Source organism: Cupressus sempervirens, chromosome 10 (genome assembly GCF_028749045.1).
Source record: "Cupressus sempervirens isolate cs-2001-9-10 chromosome 10, ASM2874904v1, whole genome shotgun sequence".
In the NCBI taxonomy this organism is placed as follows: Eukaryota; Viridiplantae; Streptophyta; class Pinopsida; order Cupressales; family Cupressaceae; genus Cupressus; species Cupressus sempervirens.
Genome location: NC_143127.1, coordinates 537832112 through 537844930, shown reverse-complemented (window position 1 = coordinate 537844930; position 12819 = coordinate 537832112). Strand labels below are relative to the sequence as shown.

Below are 12819 nucleotides of genomic sequence, written 5' to 3'. Positions count from 1 at the left end.
AACCCTCATCCAACATGCTCTTGCCCTTCCATGTCGTGTTTTCCCCCACGGATGGAGGCACCACACGGAGGGAAGCAACTGACCTTTGAAGAAATGCAAGAACAATTGAGAGAAGACTGGAAAAATGCAAGTTTGGAGGAAGATATATCCTACAGAGATTACGTAGATCTGAGGATGAGATATTCCGGAGGCGAAAACCGAGGATATTTTAACAATGATCTCAAAAGGAAGATGAGTAAAGTAAATTTGTCTCCATTTGATGAATCTAGATCCATATCTGTGCAAGTGTGGGTAATGAAGGTTGATACTTCCATCTTAATCCTATGCCAAAAGAAGAAGCAATTAAATTTGCAGCATTACACTTGGAGGGAGTTGCGCATGAATTGTGGCATCACGACACCATCACCCTAGGGCATGATCAAATAAATACCTATATGGAATTTACTGAAAGATTGATAGATCGATTTGATGGTAAAAATCCAAAACTCAATTTCAAAGATTTGGCACAACTAAGGCAAATTGGATCAATTAACCAGTACATTGCGAAATTTTAGAAACTCTCTATTTTGGTCATAGACATTTTTTAAAGAAGACGGATAGTATTTTTCATAGACGGACTGATAGATCATAGAACCACTAAAGGGTTGGGTAAAAGGGTTCAATTCTGCCACCCTGTCAGAGGCCATTAAGAAGGCGAGGAGTATGGCATCATCATCGGCGTCATCTTTATGAAGTTACTCACATTCCAAATCGTCGGTGTTTCCGAGGGACAAAGATAACAAACCTCCACCGAGAAAGCTGTTGTTGGACGAAGCTACCAGACAAGAGCTCCGAAGGAAGAAACTATGTTTCAATTACAAGGGACCATGGGAACCTGCGCACATATGCCTCAGGAAAGGAAAAATCCACTATGTTGAGTTCGTGTTTGATGATGAGGACGAATAGGAAGATATACCCTCTAAAGGTAATCAACCCCACGAGGACACCAAAATGATTAGTTTGAACCATACAGAAAGAATTGCAGCATTGGTATGGCGCGGAGGAACTATTGCCCTAGTTGGTAGCTCGAGGTGCATGGTGTTTCATGTACGAGGAACCCTCCAAGGACAAAGGGTTATGGTGATGCCCGATAGCAGGGCCACTCTAAACTTCATAAACTCATCTCTAGTGAAGCAAAGAGGTCTACCTACGGAGACGCATGCCAAATTCCAGGCCAAGATTGTCGGAAGGACTCTTTTGCCTTGCACACACATTGTTCCTCAACTAAGTATCACAATGACGAATCGCACAGTGACGGAGGATTTCTTCATAGTGGACCTTGATGATATGGGAGTTATTCTGGACATACAGTGGATGGAGACATTGATGAATACACTCAGAGCTTCAAACGAATGGACTTCACTTTTGTTGTCGATGGAAAGAAGGTTGTTCTCTGCAGAATGGCAAATGAGAGTCCGAAGGAAGTTTCTGCACATCGGATGGAGGCAATTTTTTGGAGTGATGATGTTGCTTGGGCTGTACACTGTTTTGTCTTGGCAAAACCTATAAAAGGGCAACAGACAGCTCACCAGGATGATGATCTCTAGAATATCTTGAGTGATCATGATAAAGTTTTTATAGACATTCCTCCTGGCATACCGCCTCATCGAGGGTTTGAACATACTATTGAGTTGGAAGCAGGAGCCAAGCCGATGATAACCACACCCTATTGCCATCCTAAGAAATTCAAAGATGAGATCGAAAAAATGATTCAAGAACTGCTGGAGAAAGGATGGATCCGTCCCAAATCTAGCCCTTTCGCATCATCAGTTTATTGGACAAAAAGGATAGGACAATGCACATGTGTGTGGACTACTGTACATTGAACAAAAAAACAATTAAAAACAGATATCTCATTCCAAGTATAGATAAGTTGCTTGATGAAGTACATGGTACAGTCTATTTTTTGAAATAGATCTTCATTCCAGATACCATTAAATCTGCATGAGGGAAGAAGACGTGGAAAAGATGTCTTTTCATTGTCTCTATGGGCATTGAGTTCCTGGTCATGCCGTTCAGATTAATGAATGCACTTGCTACATTCCAATCAAGCATGAATCGCATCTTCAACAAACAATTGTGTAATTACTTACTAGTATTTTTTGATGATATTCTTATTTATAACCTAAAGCATCTAGATAAAGTCTTACGGATCATGAAGGATCCATCATTGTTTACCAAGCGATCCAAGTGTGAATTCGGTATGACAGAAATAGTGTACCTGTGGCATGTTGTCAATAAATATGGAGTCCAAGTTCATTAGGAGAAGATTCAGGCTATCCTTGATTGGCCTCCCCCAAATCACTCACATATTTGTCAGGATTTTTTTGACTATGCAGTTATTAACAAAGGTTTGTAAAAGGATTCTCTCAGCTCAGTGCCCCATTAATAAATCTGACAAGAAAGGGGGTCCTTCTAGTGGAATGAAAAGGCGCAACTCACTTTTGATAAGTTGAAAGAAGCAATGAGCACTTGTCCTGTACTTACATCACTTGATTTCACTTGATCATTCATTCTGGAGTGCTATGCATCCAGAGAAGGCATTGGTGCAGAACTAATGCAAAATAGACACCCCATAGCCTATAAGAACAGGAAGCTTATGCAAACAAAATGCTTATATTCCATTTATGAAAAAGAGATGTTGGCCATCGTAAATGCACTTACCAAGTTCTGGCAGTATCTGGTGGGTGCCAAGTTTTTCGTTCATACGAATCACAATAGTCTGAGATATTTTTTGAAGCAATAGGACTTGAATGAGATGCAACAAAAATGGGTAAGCAAGGTTCAGGCTTTTGATTTTGACATTGAATATGTGAAAGGAAAGAACAATGTGGTTGCAAATGCTTTGTCCAGGAAACCCGCTATTTTCTTACTGACCCAGATTTCAGCTGACTGGAAAACACATTTGTTGGTAGAATATTCCAAAAACACATTTGCCTGTGAGCTAATGGATGGCAACAACTAGGATGATTGGTACAAAGTGGTGGATGATATCATTTACTATAAGAATCGGATATTTTTAATGCCAGAATCCAAATTGAAGCAGAAAATCTTGAAGGAGGTACACAACTCACCCTTGGCAGGACACCCGAGCTTCCTCAAAACTTACAAATGTCTCAAGGAGGTTTTCATGGAAAGGTCTTAAAGGAGACATATTGCAATATGTAAGAGAGTGTGCAGTTTGCCAGCAGAACAAATCCAAACATACTCTACCTGTTGGGTTAATGCAACCTCTGCCAATTCTAGAACATAAGTGGGAAAGTATCTCGATGGATTTCATTACTGGACTTCCCAAGGTGAATGGAAAGGATTGTATTTTCGTGGTAGTTGACAAACTAACAAAGCACGCACCTTTCTTTGCCATCCCCTCAAACTTTCAGGCCGCACAGGTCGCTAATTTATTTTTCAGAGAAGTCTTTCATCTACACAGGTTACCCCGAAACACTTTCAATGATCAGGATGGATGATTTATCAGTATCTTCTGGATAGAACTGTTTCGACTGGTAGGAACAAAATTGTTGCTAAGTATTAGTTACCACTCTCACATAGATGGACAGACGAAGATTGTGAACAAGTGGCTTGAAGGCTACCTTTGAAATTATGTTTTGGCACAACAAGCGTGGGTCAAATAGATAAACATAGGGGAATATTGTTACAATACCACTTACCACATGTCCATCTAGATGGCACCTTTCAAAGCACTATATGGGTATGAACCCCTTTCCTTCATTGACAGAGTTCTGGGTGACAGTCGCGCACCAAGGGTGAGGGACTGGCTTCAAGAGGGACATGACATCCTGAGATGCTTGAAGGAAAACTTACAACGGGCACAAAATCAACAAAAGATGTACGCTGACAGACACCGAATTGAGAGAAGTTTCGAAGTGGGAGACTTGGTCTATGTCAGACTTCAACCATACCGGAAATCCTCATTGAAGGAAAAGGGAAAAGAAAAATTGAAGCCACAATTTTATGGTCCTTATCGGATAGTTTGCGGCATCGATGAAGTTGCCTATGAGTTGGAATTTCCAAAGGGGAGACGTATTCATAACGTTTTTCATGTCTCTTGCCTTATGAAAGTTGTGGGATAGAACGTCACGATAGATGCAGACCTTTCGTCGCTCAATGAAAAAGGAAAGCTTGTATTGGAACCAATCGAGATCATTGAAGTACATGAGAAGACTCTGCATAACTGTATGGTGAAGGAATATTTGGTACGTTGGAAACACTTGCCGTTGGACGACGCAACGTGGGAGGCCGAGCACATTCTACAGCATCCGGCATTGCATTTGCTTGAGGACAAGAAAATTTGGGATAGGAGGACTATCATGTTCCCATTATAAAATAAATTGTTAATCAAACTATTGTTTATGGGTTGATTGATTTAATATATCTCAGACCCATTTTTATTTTGTTTCCGTAGTCTGTGTAGCTGTTGGCTATCTTTGTACACCCTCGGAAAGTTTTCCCTAACGGGTATTTAAGCACATCTTGTAAGTAGTCATTAGGTATGCGATTTAATTATATTTCTTTGTACTGCAAATTCCTATTAGGATTCTTTATTTTTTGCCATTTCGGAAGTGAAAGATCTTCCCTACTTGACTTGTTCGGTTTCGGTAGGATTCAACCCTCACACTATTCTGTCGCCTATAATATTTCGCTCGAATCTGTCAAATCGGAGCACCATCTTTTGGCAAATATTAATTGAAAGATTATACGAGCACATTCTACAGCATCCGGCATTGCATTTGCTTGAGGACAAGAAAATTTGGGATAGGAGGACTATCATGTTCCCATTATAAAATAAATTGTTAATCAAACTATTGTTTATGGGTTGATTGATTTAATATATCTCAGACCCATTTTTATTTTGTTTCCGTAGTCTGTGTAGCTGTTGGCTATCTTTGTACACCCTCGGAAAGTTTTCCCTAACGGGTATTTAAGCACATCTTGTAAGTAGTCATTAGGTATGCGATTTAATTATATTTCTTTGTACTGCAAATTCCTATTAGGATTCTTTATTTTTTGCCATTTCGGAAGTGAAAGATCTTCCCTACTTGACTTGTTCGGTTTCGGTAGGATTCAACCCTCACACTATTCTGTCGCCTATAATATTTCGCTCGAATCTGTCAAATCGGAGCACCATCTTTTGGCAAATATTAATTGAAAGATTATATGTGTTCAATCTTCATTCTTGTTTGGTTTTGTGAATTCGGATCTATAAGTGTTTTGGTTATAGGTCTTAGCATTCCCTTTCTATCCACACACCATCCATCGCCATGGCTTAGCAACATCACCGTACACTTGCCCTCACCATTTCATATAGTCATCTGGGACTATCGTATAACTATCCACCCTTGTTGTCTCCACCATATGGTAGACGTCCTTCTACACCACCACCATACGAACTACTACATACCGTATGACCTGCTAGCTACTGTACTTCTACCTACCATACAACCTTTATGTGTGTTGCTTTGACACCATACGACCTTCCTGTGTACTTGCTCTGTCACCGTGCGGCCTGTACTACCCTATTGTACAGCCTAGTGCTTCTTCACTGCACGACCGTATCATTTCTTTGCCCCACGAATATGTTTTCACCTTCGAGACCATCAGTCTCGATTTCTAAGGTGATTACCAGATTGGAACATTACACTTTTTGGGCACTAAAATGATGAATCTTTTGATTGCCAACTTCGATTAAGCCCTAAGATAGACCGAATCAAAGCAAAAATAGAAAGCAATGATTTGAGCAAAACCAAAAGACCAAAAGCTAACAAGAAGGCACTCAAAAGTGCGAAAAAAGACGTTGAAGGTTTAAAAAATCAAGCATAGACTCAACAAAATGAAAAACTAAAAAGACTTGATGAAACCCTTTAGTAAAAGGATTCATTATATCAATTAGAGTTGATATAAAAGACAAAATGGTGGACATCATTATTGAACTAAAGTAGGGAAGAAATGTTTTGAGCATGTTATTGAACTAGACGAGGGAAGCAAGCCTATGATCACCACTCCCTACAATCATTTGAAAAAACACAAGAAGGAGCTCAAGTAGGTCATCAGAGAAATGGAGTACATTCACCAAGTTCTTAGTAATCATGGTCAAAAAGAAAGTTAAGACCATGAAGATGTGCATCAACTATTACGCATTTAACAAAACAACTAAGAATAGGCATTCGATTCTCATGATCAATCTTAATATGGTACCATTAGAAGAGAGTTTGTGAGGAGGATATACATAAAATTGCTTTTAAATATCATTATGATCGCTTTGAGTTTTTGGTTATTCTTTTGAATTGAACAATGCAGCTTCTACATTTTGATCTTGCTTTCAACAATGTGTTTAATAAGAAATCACAAGGTTTATAATTGCTTTCTTAGATGGCATCTGACGTATAGCAAGATATGGGAGGATTATCTCAGGCATATTGATCAGGTATCAAACATTTTGGAAGCACATTCATTATTTGGTAAGGCCTCTAAATATGAGTTTAAAATGAGAGAAGTCTAATAGTTGAACATGTGATAAGTAATAATGCGGCTAAAGTGAGCAAGAGAAGATTCAAATCATCCTTTATTGGGCAACACCGAAGACATTGAATTGAAATATGTAAGAGGATTTCTTCAAGTGTGCAATTACTACGAGAGGATTGTCAAGGATAATTTGCAGTTGAGCCTTGACAAATTTGACAAAGAAAGGATCATTCTTTTGGACAAATGCAGCTCAGCAAGCATTTGACAGACTTAATGAGGTTATAATGAGTTCTTCTGTATTAGCACTTCCAGATTTCTCCACCCTTTGTATTATTGTGTGGGATTGGGAGAGAAAACATGAGTTTGTGTGTGTTAAACAAGCACTCTATAGCTTTTGAAAGCCAAAAACATAAGGATGCAGAAAAGCATTATTCAGCTTATGACAAGGAGATGCTCATAAGTATGCGTGCCCAATTAAGTTTAGACAATATTTGGTTGGAGGGAAGTCTGTAGCAAGAACTGATCATAACATCTTGAAACACTTCCATAAGCAGGACCTGAATGAATCTCAACAAAAATGGCAAATCAAAATATAGGCCTATGACTTTGACATTATGTGCAAGGAAAAAAAATGTGGTTGCTGCTTCCTTGTTCAGAAGACCAACTTTGAAGGGCTATCCCAATATATGTTTCCAGTTTATTCGTGAGATTCAAAGTAGGGTTGTTAAAGTTAAATAAAGATTTGTGAAGATTGTAAGACAATAAACAAAATATAAAAGAATAGATGAATGGTCACAATTTGTGACAATTGTAAGGCAATAAACAAAACACAAAGGAATAGGTAAATGGTTGCTATTTGTGGAAGGAATTCATGAGTTCGACAAGCAAGCAAACTATTTCATGTTATCAGACATATTTGTTATGAATTAAAGTAAATCGAAGTGAAGCAAAATAAAATAAGGCAAGTTGTTCAGCAGGTCATCTCAGAGGGTTTGGGCAATCGGGAACAAACAATGCAAAAAGTGGTCCTTTAGACTCTTCTTGGGAGAAATTTGGTGGATTTTGGGAAGCAGAGAAAGTCAAATTAATCATTTTTAGGACAAAAATCCTTGTATTTGGTTCCGCACCCTACTTAGTTGAAGAGTTGTTTACTCAATAGAAGTTTAAGTTTACCTAGGTGCTTACATGGTGATCTGGGAATTGTTTCAAGTGAAATGAAGAGAAACTGCTGCAGGGTAATGTATATTAAGAGAGTCCCTTACAAAAATGTATTTGTACAAGATTCAAGAGCTTCTAAGGACATCAAAAATGATCTGCAATACCACAAGGGAAAGAACAATTGATAGTCTAGAACAACAGTTTTAACACAAGTTTTTTTCAATCTGAGTGAAATATTCCATCAATGCTGCTGATATATAGTGTACCTGCAAATTGTAATTTTCTCTATTGAATGAGATATATGTTAAAAAAAAAAATTTGTTGGCTGATAAGATAAATATATAGATCTGCATATTGACAAACACTTGTGCCATTGGTACAAATGAGAATTTTTATTCATTATTGGAAACCATAAACCCATTATTCCAAAACTATAAACCGGTACATAATAGAGGGGTCATTGCAATAGGCCTCTTTGATGGTAAAAAGGGATATCATCTTCACGAGAAGACGATAGCAACATGGAAAGACAAGAGTTAGTTGGCTCATTAAAGACACTAGGAGGTTTGTACAATATTTTCTCAGATAGAAGACATCTTTCCTTTCCCTCGTTGATTACACAGTCTTTGCCCTCTTGTTTTTCGAAATTCTCCATAGTTTGTTAATTTGGTAACCCTTTTTTATTCATCCCTAAACAAAATCTTACTTCTAATCCTATCATAATAGGTGTGTTTCAATGGAAAGATGTCTATATGGAAGCACACTTCCCTTCTTCTTTTTGTGAACCCAAAAAATTCAAGCCAGATTTGGCCTAACATGTGAAATCTGTATTGTTCTTATATCAATGTGGAATCTCTACCACTTGGGGTTCAAGCCCAGGCGTTCTCAGTTTATTGTTTTTGTTGGGATATACTTTCCTTATACATTTAATGACTATCTGCTGTAAATTTCCTGTTTCCATTTGTGTAAATACATGATTTTGTTCCCTTGAAAATGACAAAATAGAAACGTAAATCTGCATGTTATACAATTTGCAGCTATATGAAAATGATTAGGAGAAAAGAAAGATATAAGTTCAGCCAAGGAAAAAAAAGCCATGTTACGCCCACAAATACAATATCACACTAGCAAAATTAAAGAGTGGAGAGGTTTACTTTTCACGGTGATTTATATATAGGCTATTGATGAACTTTGGTATTGGATCTGGAACATAGAATTCCAAAGCAGTTCTATCAGCAACGCCAATTTCCCACAAAGTTGGTCCATTTCTTGGTGGTTTGTATATCAATTCACCAAGATTAGTGGATGAACCTGTAAACAAAACTTGTTTTAAATATGATTCTGCCCCAATAGCAATGAATACATGCAAGTTCTTTTGAATTTCAAAATAAATTTCTAGTAAAGAAGAATGGACTGACAGAAGGTTTAATATTAATATGATTAGAAAATACAAAGCATATTCATGTAAAAAAATCACTCCTCCATTCATTTAGTTGGGGTTAGGTAATCACTATTGTCAACATATTAGGAAACAATACCTCAGAGATTCCAATGCTAGGTGATTGTTGTGATTTTTCATAACTTATCTTTACCGTGCTACACACTATTAAATTAGTTTATGCTCAATCTCGAATACCACCATTAAGGAATCTCTTACATTTTATAAATTACATCACTTGGGGATAAATAAAAAAAATTAAGGACTAGAGCTTTCAATTAGGTAAACTCAATGGATATTCCATTGGAAGCTTTGCAAATACACCTTCTTTCCCACATGTATTAAGTTTAATTTAACAATATTTAAGATTATGTTATATTAATTTTTGTACCATCTATGATCAGTCTTTATTATTATCATATACTTATCAATGTTGAAAGAAACATTCTCATATCTACTTAATCTAACAGCTGTTGAAATTTAGTAAACTGTTTGGTGAATGTTAAAAAGCAACATGCAAAAATATTATATATTTTCCCTAGAGAAACCCATCGTGTGAAAGTGAAGGAAGAATCAACTATCAAAGCCAATTGTACATGTTAACTTCATGAGTGCCACTAAGAAAACTACTCAGGCATCTTCTCACTTTTTCTAATTAAGAGAACTCATACAATCTTAAAAATCATGGCAATAAAATTCTACTTATACTTGCCAATAAACCCAAAACATTGCATGTCTTATATGCTTTTTTGAAGTATAGTTCTAATTATGCTAGCCAACGCTCAAGGTTCTTCCCATCCGCATTTTTTTTCAAATTGTAGAATCTCAATATTAGCCTTTTTCTTTGCATAGATGTTTGCTTGGAGAACCTTTCTCGCCTTTTGAAGACTCCTCTTCATTGGAGTAAGGTTTGCTTTTGTCTAACCTTTCCTTGAAAGACTACATTCAGCCCTTCATAGTCTCCATTGGGTGATAAAGGATTGCTATATTACTTCCATCTTGAAGAACCTTGTTTCATCATCCACAAATTCATCTTCTATTGCCATGATTTTCAACATATTTCTCCACCTATGGGGTTCAATCTCTATGCAAAGCTATATAATATGTTTTCCACTTATCACTACCATGGTAACACCTACAAAATATTCACAACTTCCACAGAGGAAAAAAGTTGCTCCTATGCCACTTGATCTATTAACTAGGATGGATATCTCATACAATAGACATCACATTATTAATATAATCTATGAAAATTATTATAGTGAACTCCTGAGACAATAATTTTTTGACCAAAAGTTTTCTTGGCGCAAGCTTGGGATTTTTCGAAGTTGAGTTTTTGAGTTAGTTTCAAACTTTTACATACAATATATATAAATTAAACAATGACATTGCTTTAATTAGTTTCAAATAATTGGTAACTATCATATGCTATGTTGATAAGCATTCAAGGTTACCAAGAAAAATAAAAGTCAAGTTAGAAAAGCTACTAAAATTGCCATAAAAGGAATTTTTTTATTTTTGCTAAAATTTGCCAATTTTTGTCAATGAACTTTGGTAGTTTCTATTGTTCTACATTTGAACTTGTTAGAGGAGTTACCATCTTCTTACTTGCTTGCTCCTTTTCTAGTTGGGCACTATTCTAACCACTATGTTCTAGTCCACCTCTAGTGTCCCCAACACCTTAGGTACTTTCAAGCTCTAACTCATTCTTGTGCTCCCACTATCTGGGGGTTGTCGATTCAGATCCTCCAATCTTGGGTTCTACTGAGATGAAATAGATTTCTCCATGTGGGGGAAATTCATTTATTTCAATTCACGATTTCCTTCTTAGTATTCCTCGCCCAACATTGATTGTATGGATGGGTTGTCTAATTGGTCAGCAAGGTCAAGACATGTTCCATTTGGGAGTGGTAAGCGCTACCAATACCCTCTTACTCACTCCATCTATGATTTGTACCTTGTGAGATGGTTTCCTATCATCCCAACTACAAATTTATCTAACACTTCATCTTTACTTCATTATCAAGAAGGGCTCTCAGTTGGGAATGATGAGACAAGATTTTCCTCAAGTGTTTCTCATAATCTTCTCCTTTGTACTCTTTGTTCTAAACTAAAGATTGCCTAATCACTTGGTCGTGTGTCATGCCCGCTTCCTTAGCTTAGCCCAGTGATGGTGTGATTAGCCTATCATTTATCTCAATATGCTAGTCCATGTACACAAGGATGTTAAGGGACCGTAATACGCACTTTATTGTTTTGATTAAGTATGGGTAATTATTTTATTAAACAATAGCTATGATATAGCAGGAATCCATGCCTATTGTGGAAAGCATAAGGAAGTTAATTATCAAAACAACCGATGTGCGAAGACTAGTTGTATCAATTGGGTAACAAATATTTGGACTTTGAAGAAGATTTCAGGATTTAATTTTTGTTATTTTTTATGTCAAAAAAATAACTTTATTCCCACAAAAATTGATACTAAAAATTAGAAATTACGGTAGAAAAATATATCTCCTTTTTAAGATTTTTTTAGAACTACAACACAAGAAATGAAGACCATGTGGATTCTATTCTTAAATGCTCAATAAATTCCTTTATGTTTTCTACTTTTGTATAAATTATAATCATGTCTATTTGAAATTGTTTGAATTTCAATTTAAAAATTGCCACATAGATGTGCAAATGAGACCTTATGAGAATGAGTACCCCAACTGACTGCAGACACTTTGAAGTCTGGGAAGACCCATTGAAAGATTTTTTAGACAAATTAAATTTATTTAACCATAGCGACTTAGTTGTACATCATAAATGTGATAGCCAATTCATCTTATATACTTTCAGATTTTTGTATTATTCTAAATTAATTCAGCAATAAATGAAAAGGCGCACTTATGTTTTTTCTTATTTCTTTTTTTGTATTTTATATTGTAGAAATGTTTCTCACCCATTTTGTTGATCTGCAGAAAATGAAAGTGCTAAAATTTGATAACATTCATGATATATTCATGTCATTGTGAGAATAATGTCATATCTGGATGAAAGGTAGACTGATTAAAATATATAAGTTCAAATCCCAACTGAACTACAAAAGCCCTATAAAAAACTTTAAAAAGAAAGAAAATAAAATAGCCTCTGCAAACATCCTCTGAAATATGTCTTTAGCCCTGCAAATTTGGTTCTCAAATCCTCAACACAAACAAGCTCAACAAAAAATTCAGATTCATATTATGCCTAAAACTGATTTCAAAAATCACATGACATTTGCTGTAGAAACAGCAAATAGCTTGTAGTAAAATGCACGATTAGCGAGAAAAGAGAAAGAAATACATGTCTGATAATCCAAATGAGTCTCATGGATTACACGCATTCGAATGCAATATTCATTTTCCTTGTATCTGCTGATCTATTGGATGTCTTGTTTCCGTTAATGGCATCCTTTATACTGGGGAAGTGTTAAACGCGGTAATTGAAAGCTTTTACAATGCCTACGAGATAATGAATATTATTAATGTATTTGGTTTATTGTTTAGGAAATGTTATGATATTGAATCTATAAATACAGGACCATGTATTATGAATAGATAATGGAGAATGATTAAATTCATATATTCTACCTGTGCATCATGTAAAAAAACTAAGATTTCTTTCTACTTAAATTTATTATTTTGTTTATGTATGTTTACATTTCTATCAATGACATT

The 12819-nt window shown here is 36.1% G+C and overlaps 1 protein-coding gene across 2 annotated transcripts in view; it reads right to left on the bottom strand.

Annotated features, from left to right (window-relative positions):
- The window catches only part of LOC149535019 (uncharacterized), a 131117-nt gene that overhangs the window by 29792 nt on the left and 88506 nt on the right, over nt 1–12819 (bottom strand). For both annotated transcript variants that reach the window (XM_089807151.1, XM_089807150.1), the window contains exon 12: nt 8832–8988. In XM_089807151.1, coding sequence (XP_089663277.1) covers nt 8832–8988 — 157 coding nt within the window. The remainder of the gene's footprint in view (nt 1–8831; nt 8989–12819) is intronic.